This window comes from Neoarius graeffei, chromosome 14, assembly GCF_027579695.1.
Source record: "Neoarius graeffei isolate fNeoGra1 chromosome 14, fNeoGra1.pri, whole genome shotgun sequence".
NCBI classification, from domain to species: Eukaryota; Metazoa; Chordata; class Actinopteri; order Siluriformes; family Ariidae; genus Neoarius; species Neoarius graeffei.
Window position 1 is genome coordinate 7,535,903 of NC_083582.1, and position 23,186 is coordinate 7,559,088.

At 46.5% G+C, this 23,186-nt stretch overlaps 1 protein-coding gene and 1 long non-coding RNA gene across 2 annotated transcripts in view; one reads left to right on the forward strand and one right to left on the reverse strand.

Annotated features, from left to right (window-relative positions):
• Positions 1-1,170: 1,170 nt before the first annotated feature.
• Positions 1,171-23,186, reverse strand: part of lhpp (phospholysine phosphohistidine inorganic pyrophosphate phosphatase) — a 101,714-nt gene continuing 79,698 nt past the window's right edge. Inside the window, exon 7 of the mRNA XM_060939212.1 lies at positions 1,171-1,426. Coding sequence (XP_060795195.1) covers positions 1,330-1,426 — 97 coding nt within the window. The 3' untranslated portion in view covers positions 1,171-1,329. The remainder of the gene's footprint in view (positions 1,427-23,186) is intronic.
• On the forward strand, positions 15,039-17,801 carry LOC132897454 (uncharacterized). The gene is made up of 2 exons (XR_009656320.1): positions 15,039-17,360; positions 17,710-17,801. It is a non-coding gene; the product is annotated as an uncharacterized LOC132897454 (long non-coding RNA).

Consider the following 23,186-nt stretch of genomic DNA (forward strand, 5'->3'; position numbering starts at 1 on the left):
AAAGGCTCAATCTTTGCAAGCAAGGATGGGGCGTGGCTCACTGCTTTGTGCCAAAGTTCGTGAGAGAATTGTTCGTCAATTCGAAAAGAACATTTCTTTTCGTCAACGCAAGATTTTAGGTCTTTAAAAATCTACAGTCCATAATATTGTGAAAAGACTCAGGGAATTTGGAGACATCTCAGTGTGTAAAGGGCGTGGTTGGAAACCACTATTAAATGGGCGTGACCTTTGAGCCCTGAGGTGGCACTGCCTCAGAAACCATCGTGCTAATATGACAAATATAGCCACGTGGGCTCGGGAGGACTTCAGAAAACCGTCGTCACTTAGCACAGTCCGCCACTGCATCCAGAAACGTAACCTGAAACTGGATTACACAAGGAGGAAGCCTTTCGTCAGTACTATACAGAAACGCCGCTGATTTCTCTGGGCCGGAACTCATCTCAGATGGATGGAAAGACAGTGGAAACGTGCTGTGCTTAGATGAGTTACATTTCAGTTAGTTTTTGGAAAACCGGACATCGAGTTCTCAAAGCCCAAGATGAACACGACCGTCCAGTTTGTTATCAGAGAAAGGTGTAAAAGCAGCATCTGTGATGGTATGAGGGGGGCTCAGCGCCCATGGCATGGGGGAGTTACATGTGTGTGAAGGTACCATTGATATATTTATCAAGACAATGTCTATTCCTGGGAAGTCCATGTTTACTTGAGCAGGACAATCCCAGGCCTTGTTCTGCACAGGCTACAACAGCGTGGCTTTGTAGACACAGAGTGCGTGTGCTTGACTGGCCTGCTGCCAGTCCAGATCTGTCTCCGACTGAGAATGTATGGCGCATCATGAAGAGGAGAATCAGACAGTGGAGACCACGGACTGTTGAGGCTTGTATGAAGCAAGAATGGACAAAAATTCCAAGTGCAAAACTGCAACAATTCGTATCCTCAGATTTCAGATCCAATACGATTAAAAAGTGTTATTAAAGGAAAAGTGAAGTAACACAACGGTAATAATGCCTCTGTCCCAACTTTTTTGAGTGTGTTGCAGGGATCAAATTCTAACTTTGTTTAAATTTACAAAATACAATTCAGTTGGTCAGGAACACTATTAAAAATCTTTTCTTTGTACTTTTGTCAGTTAAATAAAGGTTCACGTGAATTTAAAAAATAAACTGCAGATTTTTGTTTTCATTGCATTTTATTGGGAAAAAATATCCAGTCAGTAGTCAGCTGGGATAGGCTCCAGCTTGCCTGCGACCCTGTAGAACAGGATAAAGCAGCTAGAGATAATGAGATGAGATGAGATGAGGAGGTCTGAGATCAGGGACGAGTTCGTTTCTAAACGCTGCAGTGTTTCAGTATGGCGTCCACAGCACAGGCCAGATTGTCCACGTATCCATCAGCAGCAACCGTAGGATGTCTCTCATCACTTGGCCTACACACACACACACACACACACACACACACACAGAGTTCAGTAAACATAAGGGTGGACTGGTATGATGCTATCAGACACATTATTGTGTGAGATGTGTGTTTACAGAAAACCACTGATACAGAAACAAAGGGAACTTCACTCTGGAAGGATGTGAGAGCAGCAGAGGTGTGTGTGTGTGTGTGTGTGTGTGTGTGTGTGTGTGTGTGTGCACGCTTTTGCTTCTCACACAAAGGTGTCTCAACAGGTTTAGGTGACAGAGAGAGAGAGAGAGAAAGTGTGTGTGTTACAGAGTCGAGCTGTTTATTTTCCTTCTATTGTTTTATTAGACATCAGGCTATCTGCTTCTAACAAAGTGGTCTCTGCATGTATGCTTCAACACACACACACACACGTGTAAAGTCATATGGAAATCACCTTCCTTCGAGGTGTGTGTGTTGCTCAGTGACGGATGTGATAGAGCGTAATCAGCTGGCAGGAACTGGGACTGTTCCCAATTAGGGCGCAGGCGTGCGTGGCCGTGCGCGCGCACACCTTTCTGTCCAATCAGATAACTCACTCTGTATTAGATTGCATGCAAATGAACACAAGACTGCACAAAGTGTGTGTTCGTTCTCTACATGAATAATAGACACACAGCCAACTCTGTGACCATGCAAAATTCAGCACAGTGCATCTACTGTTACTGCTTGCTCTGTGTGTGTGTGTGTGTGTGTGTGTGTGTGTGTGTTTGCTACAGGTCAGTGAAATATCAATAACAGAGTACAGATACACACGAGACGTCTGCCTTTAAGCCATCCATGACACCTGAACAAAGAGACTCTGTAGAGGAATGGAGAGAGAGCAAGAGAGACTGACTGTCAGAAAGAGAGAGAAAGACTATCAGAGAGAGAGAGAGAGAGAGAGCGAGAGAGACTATCAGAGAGAGAGAGCGAGAGAGAGACTATCAGAGAGAGAGACTGACTATCGGAGTGAGAGAGAGAGACTGGCTGTCAGAAAGAGAGAGAGAGAGAGAGAGAGAGAGAGACTGACTATCAGAGAGAGACTATCGGAGAGAGAGACTATCAGAGAGAGAGAGAGAGACAGTATCGGAGTGAGAGGGAGACTGACTATCGGAGTGAGAGAGAGAGAGAGAGAGAGAGACTATCAGAGAGAGAGACTGACTATCGGAGTGAGAGAGAGAGACTGACTATCTGAGTGAGAGAGAGAGAGAGAGACACCGACTATCGGAGAGAGAGAGAGAGAAACTATCAGAGAGCGAGAGACTGACTATCGGAGAGAGAGAGAGAAACTATCAGAGAGCGAGAGACTGACTGTCGGAGTGAGAGAGAGAGACTATCAGAGTGAGAGAGAGAGAGACTGTCAAAGAGAGAGCATCAGAGTGAGAATCAGAGTGAGAGAGAGAGAGAGAGAGACTGACTATCGGAGAGAGACTATCAGAGAGAGAGAGAGAGAGAGAGAGAGAGACTACCGGAGTGAGAGAGAGAGAGAGACTGACTATCGGAGAGAGAGAGAGAGAGAGACTGACTATCGGAGTGAGAGAGAGAGACTGACTATCGGAGTGAGAGAGAGAGAGACTGACTAACGGAGTGAGTGAGAGAGAGAGAGAGAGACTGACTATCGGAGCGAGAGAGAGAGAGACTGACTATCAGAGAGAGAGAAACTATCAGAGAGCGAGAGACTGACTGTCGGAGTGAGAGAGAGAGACTATCAGAGTGAGAGAGAGAGACTACCGGCGTGAGAGAGAGAGAGAGACTGACTATCGGAGTGAGAGAGAGAGACTGACTATCGGAGTGAGAGAGAGAGAGAGACTGACTATCGGAGTGAGAGAGAGAGACTGACTATCGGAGTGAGAGAGAGAGAGACTGACTATCGGAGTGAGAGAGAGAGAGACTGACTATCGGAGTGAGAGAGAGAGAGACTGACTATCGGAGTGAGAGAGAGAGAGACTGACTATCGGAGTGAGAGAGAGAGAGACTGACTATCGGAGTGAGAGAGAGAGAGACTGACTATCGGAGTGAGAGAGAGAGAGACTGACTATCAGAGTGAGAGAGAGAGACTGACTATCGGAGAGAGAGAGAGAGACAGTATCGGAGTGAGAGGGAGACTGACTATCGGAGTGAGAGAGAGAGAGAGAGAGACTATCAGAGAGAGAGACTGACTATCGGAGTGAGAGAGAGAGACTGACTATCTGAGTGAGAGAGAGAGAGAGACACCGACTATCGGAGAGAGAGAGAGAGAAACTATCAGAGAGCGAGAGACTGACTATCGGAGAGAGAGAGAGAAACTATCAGAGAGCGAGAGACTGACTGTCGGAGTGAGAGAGAGAGACTATCAGAGTGAGAGAGAGAGAGACTGTCAAAGAGAGAGCATCAGAGTGAGAATCAGAGTGAGAGAGAGAGAGAGAGAGACTGACTATCGGAGAGAGACTATCAGAGAGAGAGAGAGAGAGAGAGAGAGAGAGACTACCGGAGTGAGAGAGAGAGAGAGACTGACTATCGGAGAGAGAGAGAGAGAGAGACTGACTATCGGAGTGAGAGAGAGAGACTGACTATCGGAGTGAGAGAGAGAGAGACTGACTAACGGAGTGAGTGAGAGAGAGAGAGAGAGACTGACTATCGGAGCGAGAGAGAGAGAGACTGACTATCAGAGAGAGAGAAACTATCAGAGAGCGAGAGACTGACTGTCGGAGTGAGAGAGAGAGACTATCAGAGTGAGAGAGAGAGACTACCGGCGTGAGAGAGAGAGAGAGACTGACTATCGGAGTGAGAGAGAGAGACTGACTATCGGAGTGAGAGAGAGAGAGAGACTGACTATCGGAGTGAGAGAGAGAGACTGACTATCGGAGTGAGAGAGAGAGAGACTGACTATCGGAGTGAGAGAGAGAGAGACTGACTATCGGAGTGAGAGAGAGAGAGACTGACTATCGGAGTGAGAGAGAGAGAGACTGACTATCGGAGTGAGAGAGAGAGAGACTGACTATCGGAGTGAGAGAGAGAGAGACTGACTATCGGAGTGAGAGAGAGAGAGACTGACTATCGGAGTGAGAGAGAGACTGACTATCGGAGTGAGAGAGAGAGAGACTGACTATCAGAGTGAGAGAGAGAGACTGACTATCGGAGAGAGAGAGAGAGACTGACTATCGGAGTGAGAGAGAGAGACTGACTAACGGAGTGAGAGAGAGAGAGAGAGAGAGAGAGAGAGAGAGACTGACTATCGGAGCGAGAGAGAGAGAGAGACTGACTATCGGAGCGAGAGAGCGAGAGACTGACTATCGGAGTGAAAGAGAGAGACTGACTATCAGAGAGAGAGAGAGAGACTGACTATTGGAGTGAGAGAGACAGAGACTGACTATCGGAGTGAGAGAGAGAAAGACAGAGACTGACTATCGGAGAGAGAGACTATCAGAGAGAGAGTGAGTGAGTGAGTGAGTGAGTGAGTGAGTGAGTGAGTGAGAGAGAGACTGACTATCAGAGTGAGTGAGTGAGAGACAGAGACTGACTATCAGAGTGAGTGAGTGAGAGACAGAGACTGACTATCGGAGTGAGAGAGAAAGAGAGAGACTGACTATCGGAGTGAGAGAGAGAGAGACTGACTATCGGAGTGAGTGAGAGAGAGACTGACTATCGGAGTGAGAGAGAGAGAGACTGACTATCGGAGTGAGAGAGAGAGAGAGAGACTGACTATCGGAGTGAAAGAGAGAGAGACTGACTATCGGAGTGAGAGAGAGACTGACTATCGGAGTGAGAGAGAGACTGACTATCGGAGTGAGAGAGAGACTGACTATGAGAGTGAGAGAGAGAGAGACTGACTATTGGAGTGAGCAAGTGAGAGAGAGCGAGAGAGAGAGACACTGACTATCGGAGTGAGAGAGAGAGAGACTGACTATTGGAGAGAGAGAGACTGACTATCGGAGTGAGTGAAAGAGAGACTGACTATCGGAGTGAGAGAGTGAGAGAGAGAGAGACAGACTGACTATCAGAGTGAGAGAGAGAGAGACTGACTATTGGAGTGAGCAAGTGAGAGAGAGAGAGAGAGAGAGAGAGAGAGACACTGACTATTGGAGAGAGACTGACTATTGGAGTGAGTAAGTGAGAGAGAGACACTGACTATCGGAGTGAGAGAGAGAGAGACTGACTATTGGAGAGAGAGAGACTGACTATTGGAGTGAGTAAGTGAGAGAGAGAGAGAGAGAGAGAGAGAGAGAGAGAGAGAGAGACACTGACTATCGGAGTGAGAGAGAGACTGACTATTGGAGAGAGAGAGACTGACTATCAGAGTAAGTGAGAGAGAGTGACTATCGGGGTGAGTGAGTGAGAGAGAGAGAGAGAGAGAGCGAGAGAGACACTGACTATCGGAGTAAGTGAGTGAGAGAGAGTGACTATCGGGGTGAGTGAGTGAGAGAGAGAGAGAGAGACTATCGGGGTGAGTGAGTGAGAGAGAGAGAGACTGACTATCGGAGTGAGTAAGCGAGTGAGAGAGAGTGACTATCGGGGTGAGTGAGTGAGTGACTATCGGGGTGAGTGAGAGAGAGAGAGAGAGAGAGAGAGAGAGAGACTGACTATCGGAGTGAGTAAGCGAGTGAGAGAGAGTGAGTGACTATCGGGGTGAGTGAGTGAGAGAGTGAGTGACTATCGGGGTGAGTGAGTGAGAGAGAGAGAGTGACTATCGGGGTGAGTGAGTGAGTGAGTGAGAGAGAGAGAGAGAGAGAGAGAGAGAGAGAGAGAGACACTGACTATCGGAGTGAGTAAGCGAGTGAGAGAGAGAGAGTGACTATCGGGGTGAGTGAGTGAGAGAGAGAGAGTGACTATCGGGGTGAGTGAGTGAGAGAGAGACTTTTTAAAACACCTTTAATTACGGCATTGTTCCATGTGTATATTTTCTTTCACAATAAATTAAACAATAAATAAAGGAGAAAATAAAAGTTACATAAAAAGTCATTACTAGAAAAACATCAAATTCAGTACATAACCCTCTCTATTAAACATTCTCACACACACACACACACACACACACACACACACTAAAAGTTGAGAGTTAGTGCAGCATCCTCTTCACATGAACATAAAACCTGCCTAAAACCCCACAGATCTATATAAAAGTGTCCAGGTTATTGGTTAGTCTGTAAAAAGCATGTTCTACCTTAAGACGAGATGCAACCAAACCTTTCAGGCTCTGAACCGCATCAGTCCATCCCAGGCCCAGCATCTGAGTCTTTCCGGTCTTCCACATTGCCAGTTTTGAAGTTCCAATTAAAAAATTAATTAAAACCTGAGTCCGTCTTTTCCTGACTGTGTATTTCGGCCCAAAGACAAACAAAGGGATGAAAAATTTCTCCTCTAGATGTTCCTCCCACTCTCACAGTATCTTAAATAGGCCCGCTAGCCGAGGACAAAGAGTCAACAAGTGCTCTAGGGTTTCCTGTTGGTGACAGAAGGGACAGTCGTCCCCAGTGCTGGGATCCAGGTGAGCCCTGTGTCTGTTTGTGGCTATCGCTCCGTGTATGATCCTCCATTGGAGGTCAACCGTCTGTTTCTCAATGGGCAGCTTGTACAGAGTCCTCCAGCAGCCTTTAGGGGTGCATTCTGGAGCAAAAACCTGGGTCCACCTCGACTCCCTGACTCCAACCAAAGAGCAGAAGTTCAGTACCTTTACACAGCTGTAGTAGAGCTGCTTCTTCCCGCATGAGCTGAAGTTGCCCAGCACTGGTGTTTTCAGGGACAGAAGCAGCCCTCTCTCCTCTCGCCACTCTTCAGTCACAGGTCTGACGCTTAGTGCAGGAAAGGTGTACTCATGGTCCTCGTGCCATAGGTCAACCAGGGTACAGTCCTGGGCGTACACCCTGAGGGGTACAGACAGGGACTGCCAGACCTTATCCATTATCTTCTTCAGCACCCTGTAAGACCTGACGCCAATGACTCCACCCAAGCCTCTCCGGAGATGTTCTTATGAGGTGGCCCAGTTTGACAATGCCAACCTTGACAAACTTGGTACGAAGTGACGTGGAGGAAAGCATGTTGGATGTAAAGAAATTATTGTAGAACAGCGGCTCCTCAAAGATCCACAAACCAGGTTCGAGGTCCGTGTGGTCTTGAGTGTCTTCCACGCATCAAGCACCAAGTTGTAGAAGGGTGTTATTCCAGCCAGGTCAACTTCAGAGGTCCTTACAAGAAAAAGCTGTTTATCCAGTCTCAGCCGGCCAGCCTTCCTCAGAAGCAGCTGAGCGGACGCCAGCCAGCAGTCAGCAATTCTTGATAAAATGTCCATGAGGCCATATCCTCCCTCAGCTACAGGGAGATAGAGAACTGGCGCTCTCAGCCAATGCTGACCTGACCAGAAGTTGTTCACCAGGAGCCACTGTATGTCCCTCACAAGGCTTGGTGGTGGCACTAAGACGATCAGTCTATGCCAAAGAGAAGAGGTGACCAGGTTATTGGCTATCAGAACTCTACCCCTGTAGGACAGCTGGGGAAGCAACCATTTCCATTTAGACAACTTGGCACTCACCTTCTTCAGCACTCCCTCCCAGTTCTGTTTTTGGAAGTCCTCGCAACCTAAATGGACTCCCAGAACTTTGACGCCTCTTTTTCCCCACTTAAGTTTCCCAGGTAGCTCAGGGACGTCTCTTAGGCTCCACTGACCTATTAGACACGCTTCACATTTGTCCCAGTTAACTTTAGTAGAGGAGGCCTTTTCATACACAGTCAGGCTTTCTTTAAGTTCTTGTATATCTCTCCGATCTTGTATAAAAACATTAACATCATCTGCATAAGCTGAGACGGCCACAGAGCGGTTCTGAGCCAGCTCAGCGAGACCCAGGCCCTGTAACCTGCTCCTCAGCCTACACAGAAGAGGTTCAATGACAATGCTGTAGAGCTGCCTGAGATGGGGCAGCCCTGTCTGATCCCTCTTTTATAACTGGCACAGGGCAGCTCAACCCTCCCTCCACCTTTACTAAGCAGCAGGCTTCATTGTACAATAGTTTGACCCAGGATAACCCCCCCCCCCAAATTCCAAAAGCCTGCAAGGTGGAGAAGAGAAAACCATAATCCACACGATCCAACGCCTTTTCTTGATCAATGGATAAAATACCAATATTAATATTATACAAATTACAAACATCAAATATATCTCTTATTAAAAATAAATTATCATACATCGACCTGTCTGGAATACAATAAGACTGATCTGCACCAATAAATAAATCAATAAAATGTTTTAATCTACAACCCCGATTCCAAAAAAGCTGGGACAAAGTACAAATTGTAAATAAAAATGGAATGCAATGATGTGGAAGTTTCAAAATTCCATATTTTATTCAGAATAGAACATAGATGACATATCAAATGTTTAAACTGAGAAAATGTATCATTTAAAGAGAAAAATTAGGTGATTTTAAATTTCATGACAACAACACATCTCAAAAAAGTTGGGACAAGGCCATGTTTCCCACTGTGAGACATCCCCTTTTCTCTTTACAACAGTCTGTAAATGTCTGGGGACTGAGGAGACAAGTTGCTCAAGTTTAGGGAGAGGAATGTTAACCCATTCTTGTCTAATGTAGGATTCTAGTTGATCAACTGTCTTAGGTCTTTTTTGTCGTATCTTCTGTTTTATGATGTGCCAAATGTTTTCTGTGGGTGAAAGATCTGGACTGCAGGCTGGCCAGTTCAGTACCCGGACCCTTCTTCTACACAGCCATGATGCTGTAATTGATGCAGTATGTGGTTTGGCATTGTCATGTTGGAAAATGCAAGGTCTTCCCTGAAAGAGACGTCATCTGGATGGGAGCTCTAGAACCTGGATATAACTTTCAGCATTGATGGTGTCTTTCCAGATGTGTAAGCTGCCCATGCCACACGCACTAATGCAACCCCATACCATCAGAGATGCTGGCTTCTGAACTGAGCGCTGATAACAACTCGGGTCGTCCTTCTCCTCTTTAGTCCGAATGACACGACGTCCCTGATTTCCATAAAGAACTTCAAATTTTGATTCGTCTGACCACAGAACAGTTTTCCACTTTGCCACAGTCCATTTTAAATGAGCCTTGGCCCAGAGAAGACGTCTGCGCTTCTGGATCGTGTTTAGATACGGCTTCTTCTTTGAACTATAGAGTTTTAGCTGGCAACGGCGGATGGCACGGTGAATTGTGTTCACAGATAATGTTCTCTGGAAATATTCCTGAGCCCATTTTGTGATTTCCAATACAGAAGCATGCCTGTATGTGATGCAGTGCCGTCTAAGGGCCCGAAGATCACGGGCACCCAGTATGGTTTTCCGGCCTTGACCCTTACGCACAGAGATTCTTCCAGATTCTCTGAATCTTTTGATGATATTATGCACTGTAGATGATGATATGTTCAAACTCTTTCCAATTTTACACTGTTGAACTCCTTTCTGATATTGCTCCACTATTTGTCGGTGCAGAATTAGGGGGATTGGTGATCCTCTTCCCATCTTTACTTCTGAGAGCCGCTGCCACTCCAAGATGCTCTTTTTATACCCAGTCATGTTAATGACCTATTGCCAATTGACCTAATGAGTTGCAATTTGGTCCTCCAGCTGTTCCTTTTTTGTACCTTTAACTTTTCCAGCCTCTTATTGCCCCTGTCCCAACTTTTTTGAGATGTGTTGCTGTCATGAAATTTCAAATGAGCCAATATTTGGCATGAAATTTCAAAATGTCTCACTTTCGACATCTGATTTGTTGTCTATGTTCTATTGTGAATACAATATCAGTTTTTGAGATTTGTAAATTATTGCATTCCGTTTTTATTTACAATTTGTACTTTGTCCCAACTTTTTTGGAATCGGGGTTATATTTGATAAAACCTTGGAGAGGATCTTATAGTCCATACATAACAGAGCTACAGGTCTCCAGTTCTTTAAAAGAGCTCGGTCTCCCTTCTTGGGCAGCAGTGAAAGAACTGCTCGCCTACAGGAAGCCGGAAGGCTCCCTTTTTAAAAACACTCTTTAAAAAACAGCCAAAAGGTCCCGTCCCAGTATTGTCCAGAAGTGCTTAAAAAAGTCCGAAGGAAGACCATCTAGTCCTGGAGCCTTGCCTGGTGCCATCTGGGACACCGCAGCAGTCAGCTCATCTAAAACGATTTCTGCGTTCAGTGTTCTGGTCTTCTAAGTTCAGTTGAGGAAGCCCCTGCAGAAGCTCTGCAGCACAGTCCATGTCACAACTGCATGCGCTGAATAAATCTGTATACCGGTAAAACTCCACTGTGAGCTTCCTCATCTCGGCTGGGTCTGTAGTGATGTTTCCATCAGAACGACGAAGACAGACCTTTTGTTTCCTCCGAACAGCAGATTTCTCCAGGTTAAAGAAAGACGTTGGTGCATCCATGTCTTGGAGTCTAGTAAAACGTGCTCGGACTAGTACTCCTTTAGCTCTGTCCTGCAGAAAGGAGTTGAGTTCCTGCCTTTTAAAAATTAACCCATCATTTTTTTGTTGATCAGCTTGTGAGGTGAAGAAATTTTTTTCCAAGTCTCTTATTTCTAGGGGTGGGTATTGCCAACAACCTCGCGATACGATACACATCACGATACAGGGGTCACGATATGATACGATACGTATTGCGATACATGTGCATCCCGATACATGGTCTTCAAGGCGATACGTATCCCGATATTTTACATTACTTAACATACATTAAGAAAACAGGCATATGTATACCCAAATGTTATTTATTTTGCTGTAGAGCAACAGTTACACTGTAGTGCATGTAAAACATGACCTTAACAAGGCTGTAGTGCAGAAATAAAGCTGCCTTTGAAAAAAGTAAACTTAAAACATTAAAAACATTCGATTACGTGTTGCTTTACCTCAGCATACAAGCGAGGCACAGCGGTTTCTGTTATGAAGCGACGAGTCGGTATAGTGTAGCGTGGTTCACGTTCCTCAATTAGTTCTCGGAAGCCTTCGCTTTCAACTGAGCTATACGGACGCAAGTCTTTGCATATGTAGGATAATAGTGCTGCAGTGATTTTTTGAGCCTTTGGTGGTGATGGGGGAAATTTCGTCTGAAACCCCGCCGTCAGATTTGCTTGTGTCGTTGTGCTACCACTAGCATCCTTTACTTGCGAAATACTAGCGTGATGTCGGGTCATGTGGAGGTGCAGATTTGTAGTATTGCCACAGTACTTAACTTTCATTCGGCAGTGTTTGCATACTGCGTGTGTCATGTCCAGGTCCGCCTTTACCTGTTGTTTGGTAAATCCAAAATGCTCCCAAATCCGTGCCTTGAATTTGGCTGGGGGCGAAAATATTCTCTCTTCACCGTCTTCGTCCATTTTGTGTGTTGTGTGTGTGTTCACTTCTTCTACTGTTAGCAGCGCTGCTGCTTACGGCGCTACCGCCTTGTGTGGTCGAAATGCGCATTGCATAACAAGGAGCAGTTGTCAGATGCAGTTTTCAGAAACTTGATAAACTAATTGTTTGTTGCACGTGAAATATCGATACTGACGCCTCTGTATCGATGCGTGTATCGTGAAGAGGCCCGCGACGATGTATCCCCGTATCGATATTTTGAACACACCCCTACTTATTTCCTCTTCCAGTTTCTGGACAGTTCTCTGGATTTTAGCTGTGGAATTAGAGGAGTACAGCTGGCAAAACTCTAATTTGGGCCTTTCCTACCTCCCACCACTTAATGAGTGAAGGAAACGTTTCCTTCCTGGAGTGAGAGAGAGACTGACTATCGGAGCGAGAAAGAGAGAGACTGACTATCGGAGCGAGAAAGAGAGAGACTGACTATCGGAGCGAGAAAGAGAGAGACTGACTATCGGAGCGAGAAAGAGAGAGACTGACTATCGGAGCGAGAGAGAGACTGACTATCGGAGCGAGAGAGAGACTGACTATCGGAGCGAGAGAGAGACTGACTATCGGAGCGAGAGAGAGACTGACTATCGGAGCGAGAGAGAGACTGACTATCGGAGCGAGAGAGAGACTGACTATCGGAGCGAGAGAGAGACTGACTATCGGAGCGAGAGAGAGACTGACTATCGGCGCGAGAGAGAGACTGACTATCGGCGCGCGAGAGAGACTGACTATCGGAGCGAGAGAGAGACTGACTATCGGAGCGAGAGAGAGACTGACTATCGGAGCGAGAGAGAGACTGACTATCGGAGCGAGAGAGAGACTGACTATCGGAGCGAGAGAGAGACTGACTATCGGAGCGAGAGAGAGACTGACTATCGGAGCGAGAGAGAGACTGACTATCGGAGCGAGAGAGAGACTGACTATCGGAGCGAGAGAGAGACTGACTATCGGAGCGAGAGAGAGACTGACTATCGGAGCGAGAGAGAGACTGACTATCGGAGCGAGAGAGAGACTGACTATCGGAGCGAGAGAGAGACTGACTATCGGAGCGAGAGAGAGACTGACTATCGGAGCGAGAGAGAGACTGACTATCGGAGCGAGAGAGAGACTGACTATCGGAGCGAGAGAGAGACTGACTATCGGAGCGAGAGAGAGACTGACTATCGGAGCGAGAGAGAGACTGACTATCGGAGCGAGAGAGAGACTGACTATCGGAGCGAGAGAGAGACTGACTATCGGAGCGAGAGAGAGACTGACTATCGGAGCGAGAGAGAGACTGACTATCGGAGCGAGAGAGAGACTGACTATCGGAGCGAGAGAGAGACTGACTATCGGAGCGAGAGAGAGACTGACTATCGGAGCGAGAGAGAGACTGACTATCGGAGCGAGAGAGAGACTGACTATCGGAGCGAGAGACAGACTGACTATCGGAGCGAGAGAGAGACTATCGGAGCGAGAGCGCGAGACTGACTATCGGAGCGAGAGAGACTGACTATCGGAGCCAGAGAGAGAGAGAGAGAGAGAGAGAGAGACTGACTATCGGAGCGAGAGAGAGAGACTGACTATCGGAGCGAGAGAGAGAGACTGACTATCGGAGCGAGAGAGAGAGACTGACTATCGGAGCGAGAGAGAGAGACTGACTATCGGAGCGAGAGAGAGAGACTGACTATCGGAGCGAGAGAGAGAGACTGACTATCGGAGCGAGAGAGAGAGACTGACTATCGGAGCGAGAGAGAGAGACTGACTATCAGAGCGAGAGAGAGAGACTGACTATCGGAGCGAGAGAGAGAGACTGACTATCGGAGCGAGAGAGAGAGACTGACTATCGGAGCGAGAGAGAGAGACTGACTATCGGAGCGAGAGAGAGAGACTGACTATCGGAGCGAGAGAGAGAGACTGACTATCGGAGCGAGAGAGAGAGACTGACTATCGGAGCGAGAGAGAGAGACTGACTATCGGAGCGAGAGAGAGAGACTGACTATCGGAGCGAGAGAGAGAGACTGACTATCGGAGCGAGAGAGAGAGACTGACTATCGGAGCGAGAGAGAGAGACTGACTATCGGAGCGAGAGAGAGAGACTGACTATCGGAGCGAGAGAGAGAGACTGACTATCGGAGCGAGAGAGAGAGACTGACTATCGGAGCGAGAGAGAGAGACTGACTATCGGAGCGAGAGAGAGAGACTGACTATCGGAGCGAGAGAGAGAGACTGACTATCGGAGCGAGAGAGAGAGACTGACTATCGGAGCGAGAGAGAGAGACTGACTATCGGAGCGAGAGAGAGAGACTGACTATCGGAGCGAGAGAGAGAGACTGACTATCGGAGCGAGAGAGAGAGACTGACTATCGGAGCGAGAGAGAGAGACTGACTATCGGAGCGAGAGAGAGAGACTGACTATCGGAGCGAGAGAGAGAGAGAGACTGACTATCGGAGCGAGAGAGAGAGACTGACTATCGGAGCGAGAGAGAGAGAGAGACTGACTATCGGAGCGAGAGAGAGAGAGAGACTGACTATCGGAGCGAGAGAGAGAGAGACTGACTATCGGAGCGAGAGAGAGAGACTGACTATCGGAGCGAGAGAGAGAGAGAGACTGACTATCGGAGCGAGAGAGAGAGAGAGACTGACTATCGGAGCGAGAGAGAGAGAGAGACTGACTATCGGAGCGAGAGAGAGAGAGAGACTGACTATCGGAGCGAGAGAGAGAGAGAGACTGACTATCGGAGCGAGAGAGAGAGAGAGACTGACTATCGGAGCGAGAGAGAGAGAGAGACTGACTATCGGAGCGAGAGAGAGAGAGAGACTGACTATCGGAGCGAGAGAGAGAGAGAGACTGACTATCGGAGCGAGAGAGAGAGAGAGAGACTGACTATCGGAGCGAGAGAGAGAGAGAGACTGACTATCGGAGCGAGAGAGAGAGAGAGACTGACTATCGAAGCGAGAGAGAGAGAGAGACTGACTATCGGAGCGAGAGAGAGAGACTGACTATCGGAGCGAGAGAGAGAGACTGACTATCGGAGCGAGAGAGAGAGAGAGACTGACTATCGGAGCGAGAGAGAGAGAGAGACTGACTATCGGAGCGAGAGAGAGAGAGAGACTGACTATCGGAGCGAGAGAGAGACTGACTATCGGAGCGAGAGAGAGAGAGAGACTGACTATCGGAGCGAGAGAGAGAGAGAGACTGACTATCGGAGCGAGAGAGAGAGAGAGACTGACTATCGGAGCGAGAGAGAGAGACTGACTGACTATCGGAGCGAGAGAGAGAGAGAGACTGACTATCGGAGCGAGAGAGAGAGAGAGACTGACTATCGGAGCGAGAGAGAGAGAGAGAGACTGACTATCGGAGCGAGAGAGAGAGAGACTAACTATCAGAGCGAGAGAGAGAGAGACTGACTATCGGAGCGAGAGAGAGAGAGACTGACTATCGGAGCGAGAGAGAGAGAGACTGACTATCGGAGCGAGAGAGAGAGAGAGACTGACTATCGGAGCGACAGAGAGAGAGACTGACTATCGGAGCGACAGAGAGAGAGACTGACTATCGGAGCGAGAGAGAGACACTGACTATCGGAGCGAGAGAGACTGACTATCGGAGCGAGAGAGACTGACTATCGGAGCCAGAGAGAGAGAGAGAGAGAGAGAGAGACTGACTATCGGAGCGAGAGAGAGAGACTGACTATCGGAGCGAGAGAGAGACTAACTATCAGAGCAAGAGAGAGAGAGAGACCGACTATTGGAGCGAGAGAGAGAGACTATCAGAGCGCGCGCACGAGAGAGAGAGAGAGACTGACTGTCAGAGCGAGAGAGAGAGACTGACTGTCAGAGCGAGAGAGAGAGAGACAGACTATCGGAGAGAGAGAGAGACAGACTATCAGAGAGAGAGAGAGAGAGAGACAGACAGACTATCAGAGAGAGAGAGAGACAGACAGACTGACTATCAGAGAGAGAGAGAGACAGACAGACTGACTATCAGAGAGAGAGAGAGAGAGACAGACTGACTATCAGAGAGAGAGAGACAGACAGACAGACTGACTATCAGAGAGAGAGACTGACTATCGGAGCGAGAGAGACTAACTATCGGAGCGAGAGAGACTAACTATCGGAGCGAGAGAGACTAACTATCGGAGCGAGAGAGAGAGACTGACTATCAGAGCGAGAGAGACTGACTATCGGAGTGAGAGAGAGAGACTGACTATCGGAGTGAGAGAGAGAGACTGACTATCAGAGAGAGAGAGAGACTGACTATCGGAGAGAGAGACTGACTATCGGAGAGAGAGACTGACTATCGGAGAGAGAGACTGACTATCGGAGAGAGAGACTGACTATCGGAGAGAGAGACTGACTATCGGAGAGAAAGAGAGACTGACTATCGGAGCGAGAGAGACTGACTATCAGAGCGAGATAGAGAGAGACTGACTATCGGAGTGAGAGCGAGACTGACTATCAGAGAGAGAGAGACTGACTATCAGAGAGAGAGAGAGACTGACTATCGGAGAGAGACTGACTATCAGAGAGAGAGAGAGAGACAGACAGACTGACTATCAGAGAGAGAGACTGACTATCGGAGAGAGAGAGAGACTGACTATCGGAGAGAGAGAGACTGACTATCAGAGAGAGAGAGACTGACTATCGGAGAGAGAGAGACAGACTATCGGAGAGAGAGAGACAGACTATCAGAGAGAGAGAGAGAGAGAGACAGACAGACTGACTATCAGAGAGAGAGAGAGACAGACAGACTGACTATCAGAGAGAGAGAGAGAGAGACAGACTGACTATCAGAGAGAGAGAGACAGACAGACAGACTGACTATCAGAGAGAGAGACTGACTATCGGTGTGAGTGAGCACGAGAGAGAGAGAGAGAGAAGTTTCTGGAGCACATGAATGAAAATGGTAGAGTACGTACACACGCACGCAGCTCCAGGATTGTGCATTCTGATTGGCTGGAATGTGTTGATTAATATTCTATAACAGCAGTTCTGACAGTAGTGCAGCGGCAAACCAGCAGCCGGTTTCACTAAGTTAGACTATGACTTTAACTTAGACAGCGGGTATAGTCGGGCTTAGCATAGACGTCTGACAAATACTGTTGCACAAAGCAGTTAAGACTCCGACTATCTTAAGTCGTACTATGCTGCAAAGGATTGTGGGTATTTTCAGACTCTTTTCAAAACAAAAAAAATGGCGGACAGTGGTCGTTCAGTGCCGTTTAGCCACTCGGAAAATCTGGCTATATTAGAGGAATTTAATTCCTACAAAGACGTTTTATTAGGCAAATTCAGCGAAGAATGTAGCAATAAGAAAAAACATGAAGTGTGGGAAAAATAACGTCGTCTGTGAATAGCGTTAATCCATCTGCGAGAAGAGATGCTGCCGTGCAGAAACGGAAACTAAAAGTAACCACCGAAATGGTCATCAACATTTATGGCGCCGAGTCGCCCTTATTCTGGGGAGTGAAAGGAGAGCGGAGTAACCGGCTTCGCCAGACCCAGCAGCAACTCCCCTAGCAACGTTGAAGCTGAGGCTCCTTCACCCTCGGAGTTGTCATCACCCAGTACCTGCGCGGATGTGACACTACACGAAGAGCCTACCGATCAGGAGGAAATTACAGGTAGAGTCTTGTTTAAGTTATAGACGTTGTCAAGTGGGGTTTTATTGTCATTTCAGCATAAACAGTAGGGGAGATTATGTTCCCACAGCACTGAGCTAAGCTACAGTTACCTTGCGATGGCGAAATAGCTATTCCACTCGGTTGATACCAAGGTCTGTTACTAAACGATGGAACATAGGTTTGACCCATAGACTCTACAGTCGTTGGTTTGACCAACATAGATTTAAATTCTGCTACAGTAGGTAGTTCACGTAAAGAAAGACGTTTGGAACAAGCTGACCTAAATACTATGTTGTGGTGTGACTACAGTTTCTAATAATGAAAACCTTGGTCTGATTTTTTTTTAAAGTTTCCTTGATCCCTGAACCGGTTGTGGAGGACTCCCAGACATCTGCCACCACCACCAGAACCACCACCATGGCCATGGTGCTTGACAAGCAATACAACAACCTTCATCTGGAGGAGAAAAAACTCCTTCTGGAGACTGAGGTCTTGCAGCTCGAAAAGGAAAGACTGCAACTTAAATTGAAGAGACTCGCGCAGATGGAGGAGTGATGTAGTAATGTGTGTGTGTGAGAGTGTATGAGAGAGAGAGAGAGATAAGTGATGAGTGGTGATGTAATTATATGCATAAATGAATTGATATATTTATATTATTTATAAGTAATAAAATGAATAAGCTGGCATTACACTGTTTGTTCTTGATTGAATACTTTATAGTTAGATTATAATAGCCTAAATTTGTGTATTACATACTTGCAATGTACTTCACTGCGTTAACATTTCAAGCTTTCTTAGACCCATATTAGACTGGGGGGAGGGTGTCTTACTTTTTAAGCCTAAAATTAGACTTAAAAAATTAGTCTTAACTTTTGTGAAACTGTCTTACTTGCATTAGACTGGTCTATAAAGAAACTTAAGACCAATCTTAACCCATAGACCAGTCTAAACTACTTTAGTGAAACCGGCTGCAGGTCTGCCATCCTCTGTGTCCGTCAGTCTCAGGGAAGGAGGTGTGGCCTCTGTATCCGTCAGTCTCAGGGAAGGAGGTGTGGCCTCTGTATCCGTCAGTCTCAGGGAAGGAGGTGTGGCCTCTGTGTCAGTCAGTCTCAGGGAAGGAGGTATGGCCTCTGTATCTGTCAGTCTCAGGGAAGGAGGTGTGGCCTCTGTGTCAGTCAGTCTCAGGGAAGGAGGTATGGCCTCTGTATCTGTCAGTCTCAGGGAAGGAGGTGTGGCCTCTGTGTCTGTCAGTCTCAGGGAAGGAGGTATGGCCTCTGTATCTGTCAGTCTCAGGGAAGGAGGTGTGGCCTCTGTGTCTGTCAGTCTCAGGGAAGGAGGTATGGCCTCTGTATCTGTCAGTCTCAGGGAAGGAGGTGTGGCCTCTGTGTCTGTCAGTCTCAGGGAAGGAGGTGTGGCCTCTGTATCTGTCAGTCTCAGGGAAGGAGGTGTGGCCTCTGTATCTGTCAGTCTCAGGGAAGGAGGTGTGGCCTCTGTATCTGTCAGTCTCAGGGAAGGAGGTGTGGCCTCATCATCAAATTAAGAATGTGGCCTGATAGCCAGCCCAGATTATAAATGTTTGTATTATTCTTTTATTTCTCATGTAGAATATCTCGCCTATAACGTGTTATGAGTTACAGTCCTTCATATACAGGGCACAGATAACTTTAAAAGGTTAAAGTCACCATAATTATGTTAAAGCTGTGTTTATCCGTTACCACTGTTACACTGCAGGGAACTGAACAGTGTGTGTGTGTGAGAAAGGCGACTATTCTTCAGTACTGTTTGTGTTCGTTACACAATTAGCATATCTTTTATCTGCCTTCCAACGAACATGTGCGCGCGCGCACACACACACACACACACACACACACACACACACACACACACACACACACTCTAAGCCTGGAAATTCCACCCATCACTCTGAAGGCTGACCCAGACAATACCAACTGTCCAGCAGGAGCAAGACACACAGCTGTGTGACGCACACACGACATTATTCTGATACTTGCTATTTACAGCATTCTGAGTGAATCAGCCGTTCATTATTACCACACATCGTCCCTGTCTGATCATTAAAACCTCACATCGTCTCCATCTGATCATTATCACCTCACATCGTCCATCTGATAACCTCACATCGTCCCCGTCTGATCATTAAAACCTCATATCGTCCCCATCTGATCATTAAAACCTCACATCGTCCCCATCTGATCATTAAAACCTCACATCGTCCCCGTCTGATCATCACCTCACATCGTCCATCTGATAACCTCACATCTTCCCCGTCTGATCATTAAAACCTCACATTGTACCCGTCTGATCATTAAAACCTCACATCGTCCCCGTCTGACCATTAAAACCTCACATCGTCCCTGTCTGATCATTAAAACCTCACATCGTCCCCGTCTGATCATTAAAACCTCATCGTCCCCATCTGATCATTAAAACCTCACATCGTCCCTGTCTGATCATCACCTCACATCGTCCATCTGATAACCTCACATCTTCCCCGTCTGATCATTAAAACCTCACATTGTACCCGTCTGATCATTAAAACCTCAGATCGTCCCCGTCTGACCATTAAAACCTCACATCGTCCCCGTCTGATCATTAAAACCTCACATCGTCCCCGTCTGATCATTAAAACCTCACATCGTCTCCGTCTGATCATTAAAACCTCACATAGTCTCCGTCTGATCATTAAAACCTCACATCGTCCCTGTCTGATCATTAAAACCTCACATCGTTCCTGTCTGATCATTAAAACCTCACATCGTCCCCCTCTGATCATTAAAACCTCACATCGTCCCCGTCTGATCATTAAAACCTCACATCGTCTTCGTCTGATCATTAAAACCTCACATAGTCTCTGTCTGATCATTAAAACCTCACATCGTCCCTGTCTGATAATTAAAACCTCACATCGTCCCTGTCTGATCATTAAAACCTCACATCGTCCCTGTCTGATCATTAAAACCTCACATTGTTCCCGTCTGATCATTAAAACCTCACATCGTCCCCCTCTGATCATTAAAACCTCACATCGTCCCCGTCTGATCATTAAAACCTCACATCGTCTTCGTCTGATCATTAAAACCTCACATAGTCTCCGTCTGATCATTAAAACCTCACATCGTCCCTGTCTGATCATTAATACCTCACATTGTCCCTCTCTGATCATTAAAACTTCACATCGTCCCTGTCTGATCATTAAAACCTCACATCGTCTCCGTCTGATCATTGAAACCTCACATCGTCCCTGTCTGATCATTAAAACCTCACATTGTCCCTGTCTGATCATTAAAACCTCACACTGTCCCTGTCTGATCATTAAAACCTCACATCGTCCCTGTCTGATAATTAAAACCTCACATTGTCCCTGTCTGATCATTAAAACCTCACACTGACCCTGTCTGATCATTAAAACCTCACACTGACCCTGTCTGATCATTAAAACCTCACACTGACCCTGTCTGATCATTAAAACCTCACACTGACCCTGTCTGATCATTAAAACCTCACACTGTCCCTGTCTGATCATTAAAACCTCACATCATCCCTGTCTGATAATTAAAACCTCACATTGTTCCTGTCTGATCATTAAAACCTCACATCGTCCCTGTCTGATCATTAAAACCTCACATCGGCCCTGTCTGATCATTAAAACCTCACATCGTCTCCGTCTGATCATTAAAATCTCACACTGTCCCTGTCTGATCATTAAAACCTCACACTGTCCCTGTCTGATCATTAAAACCTCACACCGTCCCTGTCTGATCATTAAAACCTCACTTCATCCCTGTCTGATCATTAAAACCTCACTTCGTCCCTGTCGGATCATTAAAACCTCACATCGTCCCTGTCTGATCATTAAAACCTTACATCTTCCCTGTCTGATCATTAAAACCTCACATCGTCTCCGTCTGATCATTAAAACCTCACATCGTCCCTGTCTGATCATTAAAACCTCACATTGTCCCTGTCTGATCATTAAAACCTCACACTGTCCCTGTCTGATCATTAAAACCTCACATCGTCCCTGTCTGATAATTAAAACCTCACATTGTCCCTGTCTGATCATTAAAACCTCACTTCGTCCCTGTCGGATCATTAAAACCTCACATCGTCCCTGTCTGATCATTAAAACCTTACATCTTCCCTGTCTGATCATTAAAACCTCACATCGTCTCCGTCTGATCATTAAAACCTCACATCGTCCCTGTCTGATCATTAAAACCTCACATTGTCCCTGTCTGATCATTAAAACCTCACACTGTCCCTGTCTGATCATTAAAACCTCACATCGTCCCTGTCTGATAATTAAAACCTCACATTGTCCCTGTCTGATCATTAAAACCTCACACTGACCCTGTCTGATCATTAAAACCTCACACTGACCCTGTCTGATCATTAAAACCTCACACTGTCCCTGTCTGATCATTAAAACCTCACATCATCCCTGTCTGATAATTAAAACCTCACATCGTTCCTGTCTGATCATTAAAACCTCACATCGTCCCTGTCTGATCATTAAAACCTCACATCGGCCCTGTCTGATCATTAAAACCTCACATCGGCCCTGTCTGATCATTAAAACCTCACATCGTCTCCGTCTGATCATTAAAATCTCACACTGTCCCTGTCTGATCATTAAAACCTCACACTGTCCCTGTCTGATCATTAAAACCTCACACCGTCCCTGTCTGATCATTAAAACCTCACTTCATCCCTGTCTGATCATTAAAACCTCACTTCGTCCCTGTCGGATCATTAAAACCTCACATCGTCTCCGTCTGATCATTAAAACCTCACATCGTCCCTGTCTGATCATTAAAACCTCACATTGTCCCTGTCTGATCATTAAAACCTCACACTGTCCCTGTCTGATCATTAAAACCTCACATCGTCCCTGTCTGATAATTAAAACCTCACATTGTCCCTGTCTGATCATTAAAACCTAACACTGACCCTGTCTGATCATTAAAACCTCACACTGACCCTGTCTGATCATTAAAACCTCACACTGTCCCTGTCTGATCATTAAAACCTCACATCATCCCTGTCTGATAATTAAAACCTCACATCGTTCCTGTCTGATCATTAAAACCTCACATCGTCCCTGTCTGATCATTAAAACCTCACATCGGCCCTGTCTGATCATTAAAACCTCACATCGGCCCTGTCTGATCATTAAAACCTCACATCGTCTCCGTCTGATCATTAAAATCTCACACTGTCCCTGTCTGATCATTAAAACCTCACACTGTCCCTGTCTGATCATTAAAACCTCACACCGTCCCTGTCTGATCATTAAAACCTCACATCGTCTCCGTCTGATCATTAAAATCTCACACTGTCCCTGTCTGATCATTAAAACCTCACACTGTCCCTGTCTGATCATTAAAACCTCACTTCATCCCTGTCTGATCATTAAAACCTCACTTCGTCCCTGTCGGATCATTAAAACCTCACATCGTCCCTGTCTGATCATTAAAACCTTACATCTTCCCTGTCTGATCATTAAAACCTCACATCGTCTCCGTCTGATCATTAAAATCTCACACTGTCCCTGTCTGATCATTAAAACCTCACACTGTCCCTGTCTGATCATTAAAACCTCACACCGTCCCTGTCTGATCATTAAAACCTCACTTCATCCCTGTCTGATCATTAAAACCTCACTTCGTCCCTGTCGGATCATTAAAACCTCACATCGTCCCTGTCTGATCATTAAAACCTCACATCGTCCCTGTCTGATCATTAAAACCTCACATCTTCCCTGTCTGATCATTAAAACCTCACTTCGTCCCTGTCTGATCATTA